This window comes from Channa argus, chromosome 4, assembly GCF_033026475.1.
Source record: "Channa argus isolate prfri chromosome 4, Channa argus male v1.0, whole genome shotgun sequence".
Taxonomy (NCBI): Eukaryota; Metazoa; Chordata; class Actinopteri; order Anabantiformes; family Channidae; genus Channa; species Channa argus.
Window position 1 is genome coordinate 12,610,656 of NC_090200.1, and position 24,265 is coordinate 12,634,920.

The following is a 24,265-nucleotide window of genomic DNA, read 5'->3' on the forward strand; positions in this document are numbered from 1 at the left end:
TCCACGACCCATGGTTCGTTTGCTGAATCAAAACAATGGCCGACTGTCGAGCTAGCATTTTTCCCTAAATGTTTAACAAATAAACTTTATTACTTCTGTGAAATGTCCTGAAACTGGGATGGACAGATGATAGAAAAGATACGTGACGTTTGAAAAGTGGAATCTAGCTGTTGCCGAGCCTGCATTTCCCTGCCAAAATGAGCGATGTTGTGGAGAAGACCCTGACTGCTTTGCCAAGCCTCCTGTCTTTAGATCCTCAACCGGGCTCTGCAAAACTGTCCTCCACCTCAAAGCTAGGAAACCTTATCAGAGCAATCACTGAACTAACATCCAAACATGTGAGTGTTATCTTTAAAACTGGCGCTCAGATGAAATCCGTCAGTCATCTCAAACTCTTACGATAGCTTGTTAAGTTGACTGTGCTAAAAAAGTATGTGTATTTTTATGCACTAAACAAATGCACGTCGTACGTTACTTTGCTAAGTTTTGATCTAAATAACAAATAGCGTATAGTTTGCCTCCACTACGTTGTTATAATGAGATATATTGAGTGAAAATACACCTGGTACCACTTAAAAACGTATCCTGTTGGTGTGTTCATGTGTTTTTGATAAGCTCAGACTGTTAGCTAGTGACATTCTTTGTCTTGTTAGGAAGGGAAACATTTGAGGCAAAAAACAGATCCAGACAAATCTCTAGTTTTCACACAAACAAACCAAGCAGCTTTTTTTTAGATTAACCTCAATGTGTTTCCCTGTCCAGGAGGAAGAGAAACTGATTCAGTGTGAATTAGTGTCTCTCAAAGAACAGATTTCCTCCCCTAACACGTCCATGGTATGGTTCTTCCAATTTGTTTGAGTTTGTTTATAAAGAAGTTACTGTAATGTGCAGTTACTGATATGGTCACTTCCTGTTTGTGTCATGTTCTAATTCAGAGGCAGATGAAGGAGCTCATGGTGAGAGCAATTTACTGTGAAATGTTGGGTTATGAGGCATCTTTCAGCTACATTCATGCTATCAAACTGGCTCAACAAGGCACCGTTCTGGAGAAAAGAGTTGGTATGTTTTTTTTTCCTAATGAGCTGAAATGTTTAGTCATCCCTCAGAATTTTTATCCAGTCAAGGTGTGTAATTAGTAACTCAGTGTTTTCAAAGTAGTGATCTTTGAAATCTGTCTTTTATCATCACAACTTCACTGAATCTTCCCAAACTGCTTCAGGTGAAAATAGTTTCCTGTGCGGTTTACAGGTTACCTTGCTGTGTCCTTGTTTCTGAATGAAAGCCACGAGCTACTGCTTCTCCTTGTGAACACTGTACTAAAGGTGGGTGTCAGTCTTGATGGCTTGTTTTATTTTCATTCTAAATGAGAATAAGGGATGTTGATGTATTTTATCTTTACAGGATCTTCAGAGCACAAACCTTATTGAAGTGTGCATGGCTCTAACTGTTGTCAGCCAAATTTTCCCCAAAGATATGATACCTGCAATCCTCCCTTTAGTAGAGGAGAAACTTAATCACCCAAAGTAAGAAATGCTATTTGCTTCTCCTATTTGATTAGTTACTGTATATACATAGTTTCAGGTGTATTTAACTATATGGTAAAAAAGTATGAACAGTTTGTTTGACTTTTTAATTTTCTAAGTATTTTGTCACACATTTATAGAGAAATCATACGACGAAAAGCAGTCCTGGCGCTGTACAAATTCTACCTGATTGCACCAAATCAAGTTCAACATATTCACAACAAGTTTCGCAAAGCTCTGTGTGACAGGGATCCTGGTGTGATGACAGCCTCACTACATATCTATTTACAGATGATCCAGGTAATTTAGTTTTCTGGATTATGATCTCTTGTAATATAATTTACCCCTGTGACATAGAATATTTCCTTTTGTTTCAGGAGAATCCAGAAGGTTATAAGGACCTGACAGCAAGTTTTGTCACCATATTGAAGCAGGTGGTAGGAGGAAAACTGCCCATGGATTTCAATTATCACAGTGTCCCTGCTCCATGGCTCCAAATCCAGCTTCTCAGAATTCTCTCCTTGCTCGGAAAAAATGATCAGAGGTAATTGATGCTTATTCTGTCTTTGGATGAACATGAGGTATTATACTTTTATTACTACATTTTTGCAAATATAGGTTTTTATGGGTCTGCTTTGTCTTCACAGTACAAGTGAGACCATGTATGAAGTCCTTGACGAGTCTATACGAAGAGCGGAGATGAACCATAACATCACTTACGGTATATCAAATTTAGAACAGCATGTCATATACATTTGGTTCTTTTAAATGATTTAATAATTACCTCGACCACTTATATAAATCTCTTTGTTTCCAGCAATATTATATGAATGTGTAAAATGTATTTACACAATACACCCTAAGTCTGAACTTTTGGAAAAAGCTGCAAAGTGCATTGGGAACTTTGTTATGTCACCAAAAATAAATCTCAAATATCTAGGTAAGAAAAAAGTTAAATTAATTTATATAATATTTTAATATCTGTCACATATAAACTATACTTATTTGCATTTTAGGCTTGAAGGCTCTCACCTATGTGGTCCAGCAGGATCCTAAACTGGCGCTGCAGCATCAGATGACCATCATTGAGTGTCTGGATCACCCCGACCTCATCATCAAGCGTGAGGTAAGGCGGATGTTAAAGCAGTGTGGAATTTGGTGTCATAGACATGTTTACAGAATATAATAAATGGTTTGTTCTTATGTAGACACTGGAGTTGCTCTTTCGGATCACAAATGGCCAGAATGTCACAGTCATTGTAGAGAAGATGCTGGAGTTTCTGCGCATGAGTAAAGATGACTACACTACCATTGACCTGGTGGGGAAGGTCGCAGAACTGGCAGAAAAATATCCTTTTGAATATTACAATGCTCTCTGTTAGATGTCCAATAGTTAGTCCCTCCAGGATTTTGCTGAACGTTTTGTTATTGTTGCAGCCTAAAATACCTGATACTACAGGTGAAGAAGGAAGTACAATGTTTGTAATACTTCTGAGGTGAAATCCAGACCTTCTTCAACAGAAGAAGGTCTGATTCAACAGGCTTTTGTTTTTGTATCTTGTCTCGTTCTTTATGCTTTGTTGCTTTTTCTTATAAACACTATACATATGCACCAGACAATGAATGGTTCATTGAGACCATGAACACAGTGTTTTCAGTCGGTGGAGACATGATGCAGCCTGACATTCCCAACAGTTTTCTTAAACTCCTCTCTGAGGGTAAAATAATGACACACTCAACTTGTTCTACAACAGTGTTCCTGTATTGGGATATTTCAGTTAAGTAGTTTGTGTCTGTTATTGGTTAGAATGTAATAATTTCTCTTTATTTTCCCAGGATTTGACAGTGTGGAGGAAGACAGGAAGTTGAGGCTATTTGCTGTCGATTCATATGTTTCTCTGCTCCAAGGAGAGCCTGGCAAACTGCCACAGTGCTTCCTCCAAGTCATCAGCTGGGTTAGTGCTGTTTGCACATTGAGCTCTAAGACTACTTTGGATAACTTTTATGTAATAAGAATGAGAACAGGAAGCAGAAATAAAACCAATACAGTGTTTCATTGGAAGCAAACTCTACCAGCCAGATTTAAGAGATTAAAATACAATTTACTTACTTACTACAAAATTAATCTTAAAACTTTAGATGATGAGATTATTATTTCTAATACTTCTGCAGATGAAAACGTGGTTGTCAGAAGATAGACAATGCTCTTCTGTACCTGTTAAATATACTGAAGTGTGGTATACTTTCTATTATCTTAAGGTCCTCGGTGAATACTCCTATTTGAGTGGGGACCTTGAACCTGCGAGAGTTCTGCAGCTACTAGCCAGAGTGTTGGACATGAAGCAAACCAGCAGTGAAACTAAAAGCTGGGTCCTTGTGGCAATGACAAAGCTCTGTGAGAGTGGGGCAGATGTTTCTGTTGCTCAGGAGGTTTCTGAAACATTTAGCAGCTCAATGGACACAGTGCTGAGACAGAAGGCGCATGAGCTGCAGCAACTTAGCCAACACTCTGATCTACGAGCCAGAGTACTGCCTAGAGGCTCTGGCTCGGAGCCACTGGAGGTAACACACATAGAGAGCTGTGGAATAAAAGGACTGATGTTAAGTCTAGAGTATGTTTTGATTGTATGAGTAACACAGAAACAATGTAAAATGATTTAGCTCCCAACAGATGATGTTGGGAGCTAAATTACCCCCCCCCAGAGTAAAAGTGCTCATTATCTAATGGTTGGAAAAATCCTGCTCACACTTGCCCTCAATAACACAGAGTCAATTAGATTAATGACAGTTGTTACCAGAATAATGGGAATCATCATAACAGCCCTTTTAGCATTTCTGAAGTAGTTAGAAAGGTGGGGTTTACCACAGAACTGTTAATATTTCATTCAGTATCAGATGCAGTGCCATTAAGAGAACAAGAATACTTCCTTATCCTTTAGCAAAATATAGCATATAAATATGTAATGTATTTGCAAGCATTTACAGTACATATAACATAGTTCGTTTGTAAATCCTACAAAGCTATTCTAAACTCTATTAAAGGAAATATTTAAACTTGATGATGATGTTTTTCAGGTAGATTCTTCTCTGTCTTTTCTGGATGGATTTGTGTCGGAGGCGTTGGCTGCTGGCGCCGCTCCATACAAGCCTCCACATCAACGTCAAGAGGAACTAGCTCAGGCAAAAGGTAAAATTAACTAACATTTTTGGCCTTTGGCAGTGTGTTCATTGCCTTGTTTGGATTTGTTTTGAATGTTATCTATCTCAGCATTGAGCCTGGAGCCATATGGCCTGTCCTTGCCGATCAACATGTCTTCATGCAGCAATGCAGACAGACAGTCGCCCACACTGTTGTCTATCAGCTCTGGTCTGTCAGGAGATAGCACAGATGTCTTACACAGAGGAGGGTATGTAAACACCACTTGTACATATTGCTGGCAGGTATGTTCATTATTGTTTGTTTACTCACACTGGTGATTTGTGATTTCGTTTCAGTTCTACAACTCTGAAGCTGGATGGAGTGAAGAGGCTGTGGGGGAGGGAGGGCTATTTGGTGCCGAGGGAGAACGTAGACGAGGCTGCCCAGATTGAGGTTCCCAGTCCCCTTCAGTCCCCCAGCCGGCAGGGCGTAGCTGACAGCTCACACACCCAGGCTTCCACTCCTACACAGGCCCCTGAGCCTGAACAAGAGAAAAAGCAACTGGCTTCTTCACTCTTTGTTGGCCTCAGCTCACAAAGCTCTTTGTGTTTGGTGAGTTTGCTTCTGTGTGAGTTACCTTTACCTGCCCGTGACTGTACATGTTGCAAGAAACTGAAGACACTCTTCTTCAGACAAGATTTTAGCTGACTGGGCTCTTACGGTTGCATCCTTGTTGTAGTTGTGTTTAAATTTATATTTAAAGTTTGTACTACTACTGTACTAAAGTCTGTACTATTTTCTCTTTTTTACATTTTGTAAAGCACTTTGTGATTTTATCTTTGCAAGGTGCTGTATAAATAACTTACTTACTTATCTGTGTTAAGCTGCACTAAATAGAGACAAAATGCAAATTGTAATACATTTGGTAGATATTAAAACTAGCAAGAGATTAGATAAAGATGTAAGGGCCTTTTTCTGGCAGCTGGAAATAATTTACTGCAAAGATTCATGTGACATACATACATCTATTGAACTAATCCCAGATGTTTGATCTATAAATTGTAAAACATCTCATAGCCTTTGGTCAGACTCCTGAAAAAACAAAATGTTTGTAATTGAAAACATTCTTACTTAAATGATTAATCAATTACAAAAACATTTTAAAATAAAAAATTATTTTTCTCTTGACAGTAGATCACAGCCATATTTGGTACTGTATTTGTTTGCTATGTTTATTGTGAAAATTTACCTTGTTAATGTCAAGAAATAGTAGTAATAGACGTTTTGCTTCTCACAGATGGGAAAATCTGAGCCAACACCCCAGCGATTCCGAAGAAAAGCCAAAGGTCACAGCTCATCTTTGGGAGCCATCGTCCAAATATCCAACTCCCTTGTCTCTCATCCTACTGATGTGGACAGCTTGCTATGTAACAACCAGCTGGGCTCCAACATCACCTCTGAACAAACATCTGAACTCCCTGAGGGCCTCACTAATGCTAACGGCACCTGTGATGGTGAAGCTAAGTTAAATGACAGAGACACAAAAGTACAAAAATTATCTCACACTGGCAAAGATGGCTTTGCAGCTGCTGCTCCTATTCCATATGAAGACCCAAACAGAAATGAAGTCTTTTCTATCAGTTCTCATCTTCCTGCTGAACTCTCTGGACTCTCCTGCTCAGAAATCACTCCCCTGTGTTCCAACCAAAACCTGGATCTCTCAGCCTGTCATGTGCAGAAAGATGATTCCGTAGTGCAAGTTGTTTTTATTACCAACTTCTCTGACACTTCTGTTCAGCAGATGCTGCTGGATATTCACTCAGATCAACTTGAGGTAATGCATTCAGTTGAAAATTATTAATGAACAATAATGCTGTCCTTAAGTATTAACAACATTTTTATTTTTAGGTATCCTGTGCATCTGACAGTCGACTCAAGGACGTGAGAAGCCACAGTGTAGCAGTGTGTCAGTATTTCCTTAGTGTGAAGAGGCCATCAGCTCATGTTGAAACGGTCGGGATGGTGTCTTACCAGTTAACTGATGGGATGCGTCAGGAAGTGCAGTTCTCATACAAACTTCCTCTGACCAGTTTCATCAGGTGACCTTTTTTAAAATTTTATCCCAAGCGTGACCGTGCATGGACCAAGAACTGTTCACATTATTGTCACATTTCCCACAGACCTTTGACAGTGTCCACAGAGGAGTATGGGACAATGTGGCTGACCTTCTCTAATGACACAAAGCAGAATCTGACATTGGTTAGTGATGCCCAAGAACCTCTCGCAGCCACTCTGAATGTACTGAAGAAGAAACTTCAGCTTCATATTGTGGAAATCATAGGTAAATACTTGTGTTATACTTAGTTTCATCGTCACCTTGGATTTAACCTAGTTAATTGTGATGTAAAAGTTGAGCTTTTAAGATTTTAATTTGCATTACAGAATGCTTGATTGAAGCTGCCCCCCATGTAATATAATCAGTAATAGCATTTATACATTAATCTATAACATGTTATAGATTAATGCATTAATTTATTCTGACAATGAAATGGGTAGGATTTTTGCCCTAGAAAAGAAAAGTTACTGTCTAACTAGAAATAAGTTATAATTGTGAATATATGGTCTTATATATTGTATGCACATTTCCATTCATGCCCAAATGTTTACATGCCCCACATATATGTACATATGGTGCACACATCTAATTAAACAGGGCTGCTCTGGGAGAAGGAACCAACTTTTTTAAAATAGCAGCTTTACTAAATAATCTTAACAAAACCTCCACTTACTAGCTATGTTGGAACTTTAATTAGTATCTCATCATCTTCCGGTTGAAATATGACAGAGTTCATAAAGAGCTGAGGACCTTGTGACATTATTTTGTAAAGCAAATTTGTGCATTTGTTTCTAAAGGTGATTTATTATTAGTTTAAGGCAAAAAACTACTACTACTTATTACTAAGAGGTACCCCTCAAGTTCAAGTCCATCATTTTGTTTCTTGACTGTTTTCATCCTCACATTTTAAACTTGACATACACACATATAGAAAAGGTGCAGTAGTTCTGTACTTGACTTTGATTGATATGTGTTTCATGTGACCTCCCCTTGTTATGTACTTTATGACTTTTCCCACAGATATGGAAGGTATTGTGGCTTGCCAGCTCCTCCAGGATCAGCCGTGTCTGATGCACTGCCGTGTGCATGCAGGCAAGCTGGCTGTGTGGTTGCGTTCTCCAGTCCCCGACCTGCCCGACTGCCTGATCTACCACTGTCAGAGAGCTTTACAGGAGCACTGAGCCACAACTGGACACATTTAGTGGTGTGGATTCACATTTTTATGTCAGTGGTTTAACTTTATGTACCATTTGTTTCTCTCTTTCCCTACTTGGTAGGCTTCAGTTTTATGTCCACGAGACACTTGTTTTTAACAGAACACTTAACAGTAACAGTTGGAAATTCATGGCAGGTAATAACCTCAGGTTGTTCATTTTACTCTTTGTGGATGTTTTTCCAAATAACACTAATGTCTTTAAGTGATCACAGGGCTCCATAAAGAACTGTTTATGGATGAAGTCAATGCTAGGTGTAATATTAATGGTATATGGAAAATATCATGAATTCTAATTGATGAACTGATGCAATATAAAAATTTTTTTTTTCTAGTTTAGAACTCACTTTAACAGTGAGGGCCATTTTATTCATTTAAATCATAAATGTTTGGCTTAATATTGAGTTTACCTTTGCTGTTTGATAAATCGTTTGTTCTTTTCCATATCATCAGACATGGAAAGAGTGACACCAGTCAGTTTGGATCAGTCAGTGGTATTTGTTATGTGTTTTGGGAGAATCGGAGGGGAGATAGATTTGATTTGAAGTACCAAATTAAATGTTTTTTTTTTCCCTGGATTTAGAAGCAACATCATAGGAGAATTTCAAACACAGTACCTGTCATTGAAGAAGATTAATATACAGAGTTTCTTTACAAGAAGAACCCGTTGGTCTTCTGCTGAAGTTTCAGCACTGTGAGAAAAGTTTACAATTGTTTCATTCATTATGCTGATTTGAACCTCCCACTGCAGCATCTACTTCTTACATCCATGATGAGTATTTTGTCTCCAGTATACCAGGGATTTCTGTTGTTTGTTTTTCATTACGTTTCACAGATGCTGCCCTCTCTGTCATATGATCTATGCACTACTCCTGGTTGGTTGTTTCAGTGAGGTGGATTTTACTGCTCTTGGACTGTTATATTTTTGTATCAATGCAGTATTATGAACATATTTATTGGGTTTATATTCTTACAGAGAACATTTTATATTATTTTCACTGAAAGGAAAAAAGAAGATTGTGCTTCATGTACTGTTTTCATTGTGCTGTGTCAGATTTGATTTTCAGTTTGTACAACAAGTCTCAGCCTGTTTTTGCCTGTGTCCTGATCTCAAGTTTAACCCATCTCTATGTTTCAGTGCCAAGTTGATGTGTTTAATTTGTGCCTGTGGTACAGAAAATGTTTCAAAGAGTGCCTGTCCCTAGGTTCTGCTAACTTATAAATAAATTCTACAAATGTAACTTCAGTTCACTTGACGTCATTGATTCATTCAGTAGAAGTAATAATGGGCTTGACTTGAGGAAATGAGGGAAACTTTTTCAGATTTTCCCGAATGAGAATTGGTTACTTCAAACTTTAAAGAAGGTTATATTGTAGGCTTATTGATTTTGATTCCCTCCGGTGTCCGTTTCATTTCACATTTCTTAGTCTGGAGGAAGAAAACATCTTTGTTGTTTGCAGCTTCTTTAATGTACATATTTAGCATCAGGATTACATTCAATAAGAGATAGTAAATGAAAACAGATTTACCTGGACTTCATTAGTAAATGCTGAAAATGGAGGTGAGCTTTCATTGCTTGCTATACAAAATTGTTACTTTGATTATAATTGCTATAAATGCAAAGGAAACAAAGCATCTCAATTACATACTGTAAATATTGATAGGCAAATTCTATTTAACATGTACAACATTTTAAAAAGTCTTTTTCCTTTTTTGTTAACTTTTACTTATGACTACACTTGCTTGTCATATAAAAATCACCTTTGCGCTGATGTTTACATCTGCTAATTTGCTGATTCCTGTTCTAAGAAAATACAAAAGTATAAGTGAGTACTGGAGTCTAACTGTGCGTTTTTTTTTTGTTTTTGTTTTTTTGTTTTTAAGCATTAGTATTACCTGCCAAGCAGGCCTAAATGACACTTAAACAATACTACAGTTTTCATCCGAAGTGTAACAGCATCCCTGTGTTTCAGAGCTGACTGTGTTGTGTTGTCCGAGGGATGAAGCACATGGCCAGGCTGTGCTCGTCCTCCACAGGCTGCTGCGACAGGTTGTTGGTCTGCCGGATGTTGTTGACAGTGCAGCCTTGACGAGGACACACTGTGTAACGGGACAACAGAGTGACCAAGATGGCCTTCATCATCACCATGGCGATGTTTTTGCCCACACAGGAACGAGGCCCACAGCCGAAGGGCTGGAAGAAACGACTGGGCACCTGGAAACAGTGAAGGTAACGACTAAAATGTTCCGTTCTCAGAACCACATATTGTTGTCTGCCATTCAGTCGACTTACTGTTTTGTCAAAGTTCATCAGGTTGAAATCTTTTGGTTTTGGGAAGAACTCAGTCTTATGCATGAGACCAATGTTGAGAATGATATTGGTTCCTTTTCTAATTTTTGTGCCTTCGATGTTGTCATCCTCCAGAGCTTTTCGCATTGTGAAATCGACCACAGGATGAAATCTCAAACACTCATTGATGAAAATCTCCAGCACTTTCAAGACTTGATAATCAATATTTTCAACAGCTTTCTCACCTGGAAATGAAAGGAATCTATCAAATGTTGGAACAGTTTGATCATTAGCCACCGTCGAGTGAAACGCACTTACTCAAGACAGTGTTCATCTCCTCCACTATCCTCAATTCTACATCTGGGTTTTGTTTAAGCAGCATCAACATGAAGAAAAGGCTGATGGAAAGTGTGTCAGGTGCTGCGATCACCATCTCCAGCACACACTGCCTGACGTTATCAGCTGAAAGCTCTCCGTGGTTCTGTTAAACAGAAACACGAAGGTAACAAAACACAGCAAACACACAATTTTTGCAAATGAGAAACTGACCTGGGCAAGGATGAGCTCTGTTGCAAAGTCAAGATTATCATCCAGCTTTTCAGATTCATTAATAACTTGTCTTTTGATTTCTAGAAGGCTCTCCATCGCATCTTGCAGCTCTTGGCTGTTGGCACAAATCACAACACAAAGATTGGGCTAAAGCAATCACGGGCCAAAGGTTGCTGAATGAATTAGTGCCGTGTGTGAGGATCTTACGCTGCTCTTTTGTGCTTGTTGTACAGCCATCCAATCTTAAAGAATATATCAGGCTTTATTAGAACTGCTTGCCAGGTGTCAAAGTAGTTTTGAATTTTCATCAGCAAGTCTTTCTCTGAGTTATTATGAAGAAAGAATAATCAGGAGCTGTGAGCATCAGTACAAGAACTGGAAATATTATTTGCTGGCAGAAAATACATAGTGAAGAATGAGTGTATAATGTGCACATGGTGAACATGCAGCTGACCGTTTAGCGGCACTCCAAGGAAAAGCCTGTTGGATATGTCCACCACTATGGCTCTGAGCAGATTGAGAGTGTCCACATGTCCAGACGAGTCAGTCATCTCCTGCAGATTGTCCAGATGCTTGGCTGTGGAGCTCACACAGATTGCCACTGTTCTCTGGAGGCCGGGGCCTGTCAGAGCTTTAAAACAATAGCAAATTAACACAGATGCCCAGCAGCACTGTTTCAGTCATGGTCAGATCTGAATGTGCACAAGTTTGTTATAAATGGGAAATGTGTAAAAAGGTAGATGGAAAAAGGCAATATGCTGATTCTTCCGGCGTTGTGCTCACCTTTGGAGAAATATGCTCTGACTTTATTCCATAGAGGAACATCACTGTTGAAAATGATACCCCTTCCTTCCATCCCAATACACTCCAGCCCCTTTTTACTCCCAAATCTGGCTGTGTACTGGGCACTCCTCAAAACATGGTACACTGCAGAGGACCTGCAAGTGAATTCATGCTTTGACTTTATCTCATTACAGAATAAAATGTGAGTATTTTCAGGAGTTTAAACTCAAAACATTTGCCTGCTCAGAATTAGGGTCTCCTCGCCATTAATCCAGACCCGGACAACACTGCCATATTTGTTGCTGTAGTAGTTGCTTGCTGTTCCAATCCCAGTCCAGATAAATCTAGCATAGGAGAGATAAGGACCAAGTCCTGCTAGGAAACGAGGACCTGGCAAAAAAAAAAAAGCAAATAATAAATTGTATCATAATCTGTACACTTTCCTTCCTTACAGGTAAGGTACCAAGCAAGCAAAAGAGCGGGTAGACAGTGAAAGCAAAAAGCCACAAAAGGGCTTTCTCTACGTCTGTAAAGCAATAATTACGGTGCTAGTATAAAAAAGTATGAAATATTCTACAAAAAACAAATTCAAATACATTTTTATAACATTCCCCATTATACCTTAGTCTGCGTACATCTACAGTCACCTACAGTGAATTTGTGTGAAGGAGCAGAACCTGTTATCTCTGACCTGGTATATGTGAGCGGTTTCTTCTGCTCCAGGTGGTAAACAGCAGCAGCAGCAGCAGCAGAAGAAGCAGAATCGCAGTGACCGTATCACCCACCATGGGGCCGATGGTGTGCTTCCCCAGGGACAGGATTCCCTTTATAAGTCCAGCCGAGTACACACACACCTGAGCCAGCTCTCTACGCCTGCTGTCTGTCTGTAAATGAAGCTTTGCTTGTGCTCATAAAGTGTCTCTCACCAGTACAACCAGTACAACCCCCTGTCATTCATTCATTCATTCATTCATTCATTCATTCATTCATTCATTCTTTCAAGCACAACAGAAGAACCTTAATCTGTGGACAGTGTTTCTATTTACTGCTAATAATACTCTTCAATGCTGGAATGTAACACAACACCATCCTGTACTTACACCTGCACGCAACAAAATGCACCCACATAATGCTCTGACGTGTGATTAGTGTTTCACATCAAACTTTAATTTTAGTAAAAAACAAATTAGGTTTTTCATCATTTTTCAAATTGTGCACAGTGGGTCGAGAAAGTTGAGTGGGAAAGAATGTTTTCCTTGACAATTTACAGTGATGAGCTTCTTTAAGAAACTGCATTAAGGTGTGTTCGTATGAATTCAAGTTTAAAGAGATCCCTTTCTTAATGTAAAAACTGAAAATCACTTCACAAAGCACAAATTGTTGCCACCCTCATTAGAGTTTTGTAAAAATTGTGGCAAACTCTGAGTCAAAACTGAATTCCTGAATATATTAGAAATATAATAATGTCACATATGAATGATTGCAAGAGTAAGTGACAGAAAACAGCCAAGTTCACTAAAAGGTTGTTAGATTGCTAAAACGCTGAAACTGAATATTTAGTAGTTATCTTTTATTTTTTACTTCCAATTAATTCTAAGTGAAATTTGTTTAACAAATTACCAAAAAGGAATACTTACTGCTTCTGTTGTGTTGCTACTCCTGACAGCTTAGGGTGCAGTTTGAGAAGAACACGACGCTTCCTCCACTTGTTTTAAAGATGATCGGTATTCTCCAACTAAAGAAATTGCACTGATTCACGTATTTATAAATCCTTGGTTAAGCCTTCACTATACTGGTTGCTTAGACACTGCCACTCCGGGGCTACAAGTACCATTACATGACAGCAACACTGAACAGGCCAGATAACATTGCTCGTTGAAACCACAAAACAGATTCAAAACGAACAAAAAAAGCAGTTTTCTATTCATAGTAATGCAAAAAATGTAGGCCTTTCTTTGGCTGCACTCTGCATATTTTTTAGTTGGGCTTGCTTCACATTTAGCTTTATTCAGTAGAAAGAAACCCCACAGTCTAATTCATCAACCAAGGAGGCTTTTCAGGGGGAAATTAATTAGCTGGGTCAGACTGACCTGTGACAAAGGGAGAAGGGATCTATTCGGCAGCTAAGAAAGGGGAAACAAGGTACAAGAAAATGTCGTCTTTGACATTTTATAAAGCTAATTATAAGAACTTCACATAGGAAGTGTGCATTACATACATGATATATCATGGACACAGTATCAAAATGAAAAATGTTTATGCAGCGGTGTTGTCGTTATAATGAGCTGTTTGTCAGACATGTAGACATTTAAATGGGGCTTTCATCCTAAAATAGCTTAAAAAACAAGCTTTCTTCATTGCAACAGACTAAACTGGAATAATTAAGGCTTTTGTTTTTTATTGCATGTCGAAATGATCAACCCTTCTTTAATAAAGAGGACATTTGACACAGTCTGAAAGCACTCTGAAAGCTCTTTCTGTGGATCCAAAGAATGTTGCCTTTGTTCACAACTTCAACGTCTGCGGGATATGTCAGTCTAGAAATATGTCAATTACTGTAGCTGCTTCTAAATCAGGCAGGCCTACAGATTTTACTATAACTGTTTCCCAGATGCTGGTTGTTGCGCAATGCATCATGTGGCTTCTGTAGTTACAGACAGATCATGACATGTTTATTCCTCTCCAACAGCTTGAGTGTAGTTGTCCTCTGACGTCGCTGTCTTTTGGCAGACAGTCAGATATGTCTTGTATGTGCTTGTGGATTTCAGAGTTTAGATCACTCTGCAGAGCAGGACAAGGAATCAAAGCACAAATATGAAAGAGGGCAATGGAGTTTATCTCGCGTGGAAGGTACTGCTGGCGGGGATATGTGTGCTGCTGCTCCTGAGCTCCACGGGTTTAGTGTTCCTCTTGGTTTGGCAGAATGAACTTACGGAGGAGCTGGTCAGGCTGGATGCACAGATGCAGGAGCTGTCGCAGAGCTGCAGGCTGCAGGCGGCGATTCTTCCTGAAGCCTCTGAAAAGGCTGCAGAGCTGAAGAAGCTCCAGCGCAGCAGAAGGAACCCAGAGGGAGAAACAAGAGAAGAAAGCGATGAGAAGAACGATATGATGATGCTGATGACGTACTCTATGGTCCCTGTAAGTCACCAAAATGCTTGATTGTGGGCTCTTTTTTGGACATTGTGAATATTACAGATTCTCACATTCTATTGAACTCATGAAGAAAAACAGAGCAGGAGTAATAGTAGAGTGATATTAATCTTTAATAGAAACATTTCTCCTTGGTCTCCTTTGGGATGAGAAGCACATTTAATGCAAATCAGTCTGTTGCAGTGATTAGGAAGACGTCTGTTTTCTTTTGAGAGGTTCCGTTATAAACACTTTTGAGTAGTGAAGCGTGACCGCTCCTCCCTTAACTGTCCTAAAATGTCCTCTGGGAAATGACATTTCTTCAGAGGGCACTACTGTATTCTCTGATGAGGCGAACACATTTCTGACTAATACAGAAATAAAATCCATAACACAAGAGTTTTCTCTCTTGCCCTGGTGGATATGGACTTGTAAAGACCAAAATGTGTAACTTTACAAAGCTTACTCTAAATTGTACATGACAACATTTCTTTATTTGTCCATGTGCACTAACAGTACAACTCTTAATTTACTGTTTTTCTGTTTTTTCTCTGACTTTCAGGTCAAAGCCTTCTTAGATCTGTGTGGTAGCTCCAAAGGAGTTTGTTTAACAGGTGCACTTGAAAAATTCTCCACTACTGCTCATATGTTTTTATGGTTACTGGTTGTCCCACTGTTTCCACATAGAGTCAAATATATATATTTTTTTCTGTTTTGTTTTTGCAGGTCCACCTGGACCTCCAGGTAAAAACAAACGTTTTAGTTAAGCTGATCAGTCATTAAACAAAGTTAAATTACTACTACATAACAAGTTTTTCCCTGCTAGGCTGGCCCGGTAGAGCTGGTTCCCCAGGACCACAGGGTGCACCTGGGCCGGAGGGCAAACGAGGAAGAAGAGGTGAGAGAAAAGACAAATAAGTCGCAAACAGAAGCCACAGGTTGAAACAAGCTTCCATTGTGAAAGTTGGTTACATAACATGAGCATCCCACTCACTGTCAACAAGAGATGCAGTGTTTACGACTCCCACTCAACCGCTGGAGGATGTTTACTGGAAACCTTAATTATGCTTTTTTTTGTTGTTTCCAGTGTTTGGAAAAAGTCCTTCAGGCCAAGTTCTGTTTTCATTTAGTTGTTAATGTTTAATCACAAGTTTACAGGTTCACAGTAGTTACATTTACACGTAATGTTTTTTTTTTTGTCAGTTTAACTGAAGAAAACACACATGTTAATGTATACTGCAGGGCCCCCAGGTGAAAAAGGAGACCCAGGACCTAGAGGGAACTGTGGAACCTACAACAATTACACTGAGGGTGAGAAACAACACCATACTTGAACCTGATATGAATATTGTGTCTCAAAGGGAAGAAACAACACATCTCACAAGATCTTTCAGGTTGTGCCCATTTCCAGCCCATTTGTCCAAATAGTGTTGGTTAAAATGTTTTAGTGTAGTTTGTTGCATTGTTGCTTCAGTTTGAGAGATACAATTTCTGACTTGTTCCCATGTATATATTTGAAGGTCCACTTTGTCCAAGTGGTCCACCTGGCCCGCCAGGCCCACCTGGTCCAGCTGGTCCTGCCTGTCATTGTAATAAAACAAGAAAGAAGACCATCAGAGAACAGATTCGTCAAACCAACATGGCTATGGGTAAGAGCTTATTGACAGCTTCTTCATCTTCAGTAAAGCAGCATGTTTCATCTTTACAGTCAAAAACTACTTAAATCTTCATCAGAAAATACAAATCTTTTCAGTAATATCAAAATTCTGTAAACTTGCTAGGGTAACTGGGTTAACCTTGAAATCGTATTGTTCATTGTATAATTGGTTATAAAAATTTGCTTTTTTAAAAAGTGGCGCCACATGTTTTTTTTAGGTTAAAAATACAAGGGGTTGTAGTCAGGATGTTTACTGAGGACTGAGAGGACAAAGCAAAACCCAAGAACAGTTACCAGAAAGTAAATAAAAAATTTTGGACAGGAAACAATTCTGGTGAAACCTGTATTTATTTCTAGGCGTAAACGTCAAGTGCAAAATCATGGCATTAAAGCATCCATCAGGTATTGAATCTTATTAGCAGCATAATTCCCGACAAAATAAAACATATTCCTCCTCAAATGTTAAATACATGATCTCTTTGTCCTCAGTGATTGATGTTACACTGATCACAACCAAATATTCATTAAGGATAAAAACACACAATATATTGACACCTTTTAAATGTGGGGAAATCTTTCAGCATTCTCTCTTATTTTTTATAATAGCTGATCATTATGTTCAAACCTCTGTTGTTGTTGTTGATTTTTCACATGCATTCTGATATATCTCGGTATTATGATCAGTAGCTTAAAGATTAACCCTTTGACTTAGATTTATCCCCCCCTTTCCTGACCAACGAGGACTTCAATGAAACAGAAGCAGAAAACCAGAGCAGCTCGCCGAATTACAAGATTGGTAGGACAGATCAGAATAAGATTAAACAATTTCATGAGTTTACTGATTTTGTTTATAAGCTTAGTGGCTTTTATTGCTATTAGCATTTATGTGATGTCTGTACCATCACTGCTAAGTGACTCTTATCTTTGTCTTTCTGCAGAATCACCAAACGATTTCTTCAGTGTTACTGTTTCTGCAAAGCCTCTAGACACAATCACTGAATATGGTAAAACAACTTTGAGCAGTGAGGACACAAAAACAAATCTATCTTTGACTACATGGGAAGAAGATGGTACTAAAGCCATTACTACAGAGTCAGCATCATTTCATCTAGAACACAACAACGACACCTTGATGATGAATGATACCAATACAGAAAATGTCACAGAGCCACCAGTACAATTATCAACAGGTGGGAATTATTGTACTCATACAATAAAAGTACCGATTTCTGAGTAAATGTAATTTTAAATTATTCCATGTTTGTCTCGTGTCCTAATAACTGCATTTGTATATAACATGTAGTTTCATTTTGCAGCGCTACTTCCTCAAAACTTTGATCACAACAGTGAGGTCGTCAACGGCACTAAAAATATGACTGATACGACCATAACAAGGGGTAAGAACTGTCCCTCTTCATTTCCTGTATTTGTTGTCTGTTAAACCAGTAACTTAGATGACAGGATACAGTAATTTCCCAAACTAAATTCCAACCTTGATGTACAGTAATATTTGTAATGAGAGTGTACTGTATAACCCCAAGTGTTGGTATTTTCTACAGAGTTAGTATCGCCCAGTCCAGACTACGGATTTGACACCTGGACTCAAACCAACCCAGAGAATGTGACAAAAGAATCAGTTAACTCATTAACACGTAAGAATTTCTAGTACTCAGAGCTGCTAAAAGTAAACAAACTCAATACTCATATGAAATACTCAATACTCATATAAAAGTATTTTCCTAAAAATAGTCCACTACAAGTAGAACCACTTCACTTTTTACTTGTGTTTTAAAATATACCTAAAGTACAAAGGCATAAAACAACAATTCTCAAAGGTTGAGAATTATGTCAAAAATTACACAGTAATCAATATAAAAATGAGGGTCTAAGATCTCAGTCAGCTACAAACTTGTAGAACAAAGCAGTCATTAAAGGTGGAACTGGTTTTATCCAGTTTGTGTTCTGATTGATAGGTAATTCATAATGCTACACTTATTGGTATATAAAATTTTTAGAAGAATCTAATTCTGCAAACTGTAACTACTAACTAAACCTGTAAAATAAATGTAGTGGAGTAGAAGTACAATATTTTCCTCTGAGTTGTGGAGTAAACATAAAAATGTGATAAAATGGAAACACAAAAGAAAAGTACCTCGGAATTCTACTTAATTACAGTGCTTGAGTGAATGTTCTTAGTTGTCTACCACTTATAATTATATTCATCCCTTAAATGCATGTAAATGCATATTTTACCTGTTCTTATCTAATTGAATTTCACATTTCTTTTCACAGCCTCTTCAACAACACCAAATCCAACTCAAAATGTCCTGAATGTTACTGACTTTAAAAAACGTCCCACTTCTACGGAATTTGGTAAGTAACTATTTGATAGTTAGATAGATAGAAATACTTAATTGACTGACCTATTTATTGACTGTATGGGGTTATTTCAGTTATCATTTCATCCTGCATCGTTTTCTAATGCTGGAGAACAGTGTACTTTAAGTTATTATTGAATATGAATAAATGAAGAGATGCATTATAAAACATTACTGTTATGAATCACATTTTCTCAGGGTTTCGACATCACAAATTTTTACTTTTTCTTTTTCTTTTTGTACTCTGACCACGCACGCACATGCCATCCACCAGACTGAAAATGTCTAAATCCATTCTACAAGCATGTTAATTTTTAGTTTATCTACTAAAGAACTACAGGAAATGTGCTTTTTGTGCAATCTCACCTTATGCATGCAAAGTAGAGTTTCACATTAAACTCGATGTTGTGGTAGTAAATGTGTGATGTGAAGAAGACATTTACTAACACAATCTGGAAAGTAAAGAGAAATTTTTTGTGGAAAAAAAATTGGTTGTTCTCACAAATCTCGCTGCTTTTCACACTGCTAGTCACAGAATGTTTTCCCTGATGTAGGATGCAGAAAATATAAACTTTATTTTCATTATATAAATAAACATGTCAAATTCACCTTCATCCAGAGTCAGTATTTTTTCATAAGACTTATAGTTATTAACAGGTCGCCGAATTACAAGATTGGTAGGACAGATCAGAAAAAGATTAAACAATTTCATGAGTTTACTGATTTCGTTTATAAGCTTAGTGGCTTTTATTGCTATTAGCATTTATGTGATGTCTGTACCATCACTGCTAAGTGACTCTTATCTTTGTCTTTCTGCAGAATCACCAAACAATTTCATCAATGTTACTGTTTCTGCAAAGCCTCTAGACACAACCACTGAATATGGTAAAACAACTTTGAGCAGTGAGGAAACAAAAACAAATCTATCTTTGACTACATGGGAAGAAGATGGTACTAAAGCCATTACTACAGAGTCAGCATCATTTCATCTAGAACATAACAACGACATCTTTATGATGAATGATACCAACACAGAAAATGTCACAGAGCCACCAGTAAAATTATCAACAGGTGGGAATTATTGTACTCATACAATAAAAGTACTGAATTCTGAGTAAATGTAGCTATAATTTTAAATTATTCCATGTTTGTCTCGTGTCCTAATAACTGCATTTGTATATAACATGTAGTTTCATTTTGCAGCACTACTTCCTCAAAACTTTGATCACAACAGTGAGGTCGTCAACAGCACTAATAATATCACTGATACGACCATAACAAGGGGTAAGAACTGTCCCTCTTCATTTCCTGTATTTGTTGTCTGTTTAACCAGTAACTTAGATGACAGGATACAGTAATTTCCCCAAACTAAATTTCAACCTTGATGTACTCATATATTTGTAATGAGAGTGTACTGTATAACCCCAATTAGTATTTTCTACAGAATTAGTATCGCCCAAAGTAGAGTTTCACATTAAACTTGATTTTGTGGTAGTAAATGTGTGATGTAATGCAGACATTTACTATCTTTTATAGACTTATAGTTATTAACAGGTAAATCATGACAGAATTATGTGTGAAGCAAATAACCAAAACTTACATTAAGTATAATGTTTTGTTTTATTCTACAGCTTTGCTCTCTGAAGATCAAAACAGAGATGCCTTTAATGGGAGTGGGATTATTATTGGTGAAATTATGGAAAGTGGTAAGACACTGTATGTGTATTATGTGTAATTGGTATCAGTGTTGGTTCATATATTTTGGTTCAGCAGTTTTTCTCTTCCATCAAATCCCTTCCACTATTCTTAATTTACTAAATTAAAGATTTATTTCCAAGCATCAGTGAAAGAAAAAAAATCGGTCTAAAATATTTTTAATATAATCTTTTTATAATTACTTTAGGCTCTCCATATTTACCCCAGGACAAGCAGTTGAATTTAACTGCCAATGAAAAATGGAGGAAAACTGGTCAGTAAATCCTGCAGGTGGCATTTCTGTTTGTTTGTTTCATTTCTTCAAGCTGATTTTTTTCCCTGTAGAATCACAGAGACCTCCTGACAACAACAAAGACGTTTTAAATGTTTCTGATTCTGAGAAGCTTCTTGACAGAGAATTGGAACCTGGTAAATAAATAACTATTTCTAGTTATGTAAATACTGTAAAGACAAGTCTAACTTTTAATATTGGAGAAGTTAACTTATTAAAACCTGTTTCTTTCATATTCTAGAATTTGTATCATTTAACCAAGACAACAACCACAACAGCTTTAATGATACTAACACAGAGAACGTTACAGAAGTGCCAGTGTTATTAGTAAGAGGTAAGAGGATCTGTGTTTTGAATTTTATGTACGTTAACTTCAATGCACTTTTGTCTCTTGTGTTAAACTGAAAGGTTGCAGCAATGTAGCACGAGTAGAGGCGGTAAAGGTTATTATATTGTTTCACTCTATAGCATCACTTGATGTGGAACAAAGCCGTGATGCCTTCAATGCCAGCAAAGCCATGACTAAAACACCTATGAAAAGTGGTAAGAAACATTTAGTAATACTGTATTTAATATTGATATTATCTAATACACATTAAGATTTAACATTTGCTAATATGTTTGAAAGGCTTACTTAAAGATTTTTTCAGTTATTTCAGGGTTAATTTAAAATATAGTTATAGTTATAATTACTGTACACAATACAATAGGCCTACTGTGGCAGCAAACAGAAAAAAAATATTCACAATTATACTTGAGCTGCAGTTCAAATCAGATGAAGTCACCTGGTGCAGCTTAACTTTTAATATTCAATGTTTTAAGATTTCAACAGAATATTTAAAGTACATAATATCTCATCCTTCATTTGTTTATTTATGTCCTTTTTTTTTGCAGAACCACCAACGTCACATCCAGCTGACAACAGCAGGGATGATTTGTATGTTACTGAATCTGAGAACCTTCTTGAAATAAAAATTGAACCAGGTAAACAACCATTTTGAGTGGCAGGGAGATAAACCCTTCATAATCTCAAAAACCTGTTAAATCCAATACTGTTTTAACTTCTAGAGTCAAAATCATTTCAAATCGGCAACAACATCTCCAATGACACCAACACAGAGAATGTTACAGAAGCACCAATAAAATCAACAACAGGTAGAAAAACTTACAAGTAACAACGGCCTAAAAAAACGGGTGCTTAGTCTTTAATATCTGGCACTGGACTGTAACCCCATTAGTGTCTCTATGTAATATTTGTTTCATTTAATTTCACAGTTGCAGATGCTGTAGACCTTTCTCAAATGAAGGGCATCCTCAATAACAGTGAAAACTTTAATGATATACCTATGAAAAGTGGTAAGAAACTGTCCGTTTATTCCCCCTTTCTAAAAAACCCCATACAGTACATCATCCATTAAACAATTCAAAAATGTAATGTATTCCAAGGCTGAATAAAATACATTAACAATGGTATGATTTGTAATCACTTTGCAGAACTGACACAGAGTAAACATTCTCTGTCAATTTTAAATTTAAGATATTCAATAGGCTTTTTCTTTTTTCTTTAGGCTCTTCCTCACGACTACAGAAGATCAATGTAACAACCAATGACAGTTTGAAAAAAACAGGTTAAAACATTAAATTATAATAAGCCTCAAACTACGTATGTTCTCCAATTATGAAGCTATTAAATGATTTATTGAAAAACTGAAATACCTATCTATGTTTATCTAGGGTGCAGAATTAAATCCATTAAATGTCCGAAGAGAGACAACAAAATGCAAAGCACATTTGGAGCCTGGATGTCAGATGGATTATGGCTGGATGAAGCTCGATACTGGATGGCCGATCATTTTTCAGGTGATTTATTGAAGACAACAGCTAAAACCAAGTCATTCATCACAGTTTCCTAAGTTATTGTGGATTTTACATACTGTGTAAACATTTCTTTCCCAGGGCGCATTTTGGTGGAGTACGACAATATTTCTCTATTTCACAGCAGAAGAAACAGCACTATAGATGTTGGGAAGTACTACCAGGGGTGTGGTCATGTTGTTTACAATAGGACATTTTATTTCCACCATGGAGGAACAAATAGGCTCATAAAGTACGAGTTTGTGGTAAACACATAATAACACTAGTTCTTTCTTTCCAAACTGAGTTTTTATGGATGTTATGTAACATGTGACTCATCAATAATATACCCATCAATATTTTGATTTTACAGATTTGACCTTAACACCAGGAGAACAAATACTCTGGTCTTGGAAGGAAGCAGATATAATGACCGGAATTATCTTTTTTGCAACTCTAAAACCTATTTCAAGTTTGCCGTTGATGAAAATGGACTTTGGGTCATTTTTGGGTCAGACACGGATGATGATATAATGGTTGCAAAGCTCAACCCTGACACCTTCTCTTTGGAGTCTGTTGTTCGCACCGCCTATCCTACAACTAAAGCTGGAAATGCTTTTATTTTATGTGGGGTGTTGTATTTTACAGATAATAATGACAGAAGAGTGACATACGCCTTTGATTTAAAGAAAGAGATTTCTGTTAATGTAAGTTTTGATTTAAGGCCAGCTGATGGCATCTTGGCTATGTTGTCTTACTATCCTAACAGAAGGAGTTTGTATATGTGGGACAACAGAAGTTTGAAAACCTGCAGTGTTAAACTCAAAATAACCTAAAACAAACCAAATGTTTTGTAAAGTGAGCAATAAAGTATTTTTTATGTCATGAAACGGTGACCTGATTTTAACACAGGAGGTAAATGGTAGTGGGGGGTTTTGAGCTTTATATCATAGTGCAAAATAATTTTGTTGGGATTTGCGGAATCAAACGGTCTGCTTTAATTTAAAACAAAGACAATACAAATATATCTACACAAACACACATATATATGTATATATACGCATATATATGTACAAAGTATATATATACACACACACACACACAGACACATATATACATATATATATCTATACACACACACACACACATATGTATGTATGTGTATGTATATATATATATATATATATGATATGATGCATATATATATATATATATATATATATATATATATATATATATATATATATATATATATATATATATATATATATATATATATATATATATATATATATATATATTATGATGCATATATAAATGACAATTCAAAGTTGAAGGTAAGTCTAAAACTTCACAAATGTATATTATGAAATATCAGTGAATGCTTTTTATGTGAAAAGCCTAAGATGCTTTGCTGCAGTAGCCAAAATGGATCAGTGTGGTCCCTGCTTCAGTGGACTGTTGGTGACTTATTCTTAATAAGTCACCAACAGTAATAAGAATAACAGGGTTTTTAAAAAGTCAAGATATGGATAAAAAGCTCAGAGAAAATAACTTTTTCAGAATTTTGAAAACTCAGGAAAATCTACATGTTTCAAATAGCTTAGTTGTGTGGCAGCAGCAGAGTGGAATCAGGACCACAGCAA

General features: G+C 37.1%; 3 protein-coding genes across 8 annotated transcripts; 2 read left to right on the forward strand and 1 right to left on the reverse strand.

Moving 5' to 3' along the window:
- ap4e1 (adaptor related protein complex 4 subunit epsilon 1) lies at positions 1–9,237 on the forward strand. 4 transcript variants are annotated; one of them, XM_067499953.1, is made up of 21 exons: positions 1–338; positions 763–834; positions 936–1,059; positions 1,249–1,322; positions 1,402–1,523; positions 1,664–1,823; positions 1,901–2,067; positions 2,171–2,244; positions 2,341–2,463; positions 2,540–2,649; positions 2,732–2,871; positions 3,129–3,241; positions 3,360–3,478; positions 3,783–4,085; positions 4,599–4,710; positions 4,792–4,930; positions 5,019–5,274; positions 5,960–6,496; positions 6,571–6,761; positions 6,843–7,003; positions 7,799–9,237. In XM_067499953.1, the coding sequence occupies exons 1-21, from the start codon at positions 198–200 to the stop codon at positions 7,957–7,959; spliced, it is 3,399 nt and encodes a 1,132-aa protein (XP_067356054.1). In that variant the 5' UTR covers positions 1–197; the 3' UTR covers positions 7,960–9,237. The 4 variants fall into 4 exon arrangements, with proteins under 4 accessions (XP_067356054.1, XP_067356057.1, XP_067356056.1 ...); XM_067499956.1 differs by lacking the exon at positions 3,783–4,085; XM_067499955.1 differs by lacking the exon at positions 763–834.
- Positions 9,238–9,694: 457 nt separating this feature from the next.
- On the reverse strand, positions 9,695–14,113 carry cyp19a1b (cytochrome P450, family 19, subfamily A, polypeptide 1b). 2 transcript variants are annotated; one of them, XM_067500019.1, is made up of 10 exons: positions 13,252–14,113; positions 12,306–12,609; positions 11,854–12,004; positions 11,615–11,769; positions 11,286–11,462; positions 11,039–11,153; positions 10,832–10,946; positions 10,601–10,763; positions 10,286–10,527; positions 9,695–10,207 (listed from the first exon to the last, which is right to left on the reverse strand). In XM_067500019.1, exons 2-10 carry the CDS (start codon positions 12,400–12,402, stop codon positions 9,962–9,964), a joined length of 1,461 nt encoding a protein of 486 aa, XP_067356120.1. In that variant the 5' UTR covers positions 12,403–12,609; positions 13,252–14,113; the 3' UTR covers positions 9,695–9,961. The 2 variants fall into 2 exon arrangements, with proteins under 2 accessions (XP_067356120.1, XP_067356121.1); XM_067500020.1 differs by lacking the exon at positions 12,306–12,609.
- Positions 14,114–14,280: 167 nt separating this feature from the next.
- On the forward strand, positions 14,281–23,509 carry LOC137125061 (uncharacterized). 2 transcript variants are annotated; one of them, XM_067499966.1, is made up of 25 exons: positions 14,281–14,752; positions 15,306–15,357; positions 15,470–15,487; positions 15,570–15,641; positions 15,986–16,054; positions 16,264–16,392; positions 17,113–17,196; positions 17,339–17,590; positions 17,717–17,797; positions 17,960–18,052; positions 18,693–18,773; positions 19,598–19,849; positions 19,982–20,062; positions 20,410–20,484; positions 20,682–20,747; positions 20,819–20,902; positions 21,007–21,099; positions 21,234–21,308; positions 21,660–21,749; positions 21,834–21,920; positions 22,041–22,121; positions 22,334–22,393; positions 22,500–22,625; positions 22,722–22,872; positions 22,993–23,509. In XM_067499966.1, the coding sequence occupies exons 1-25, from the start codon at positions 14,429–14,431 to the stop codon at positions 23,453–23,455; spliced, it is 3,039 nt and encodes a 1,012-aa protein (XP_067356067.1). In that variant the 5' UTR covers positions 14,281–14,428; the 3' UTR covers positions 23,456–23,509. The 2 variants fall into 2 exon arrangements, with proteins under 2 accessions (XP_067356067.1, XP_067356068.1); XM_067499967.1 differs by lacking the exon at positions 21,234–21,308.
- Positions 23,510–24,265: the final 756 nt, after the last annotated feature.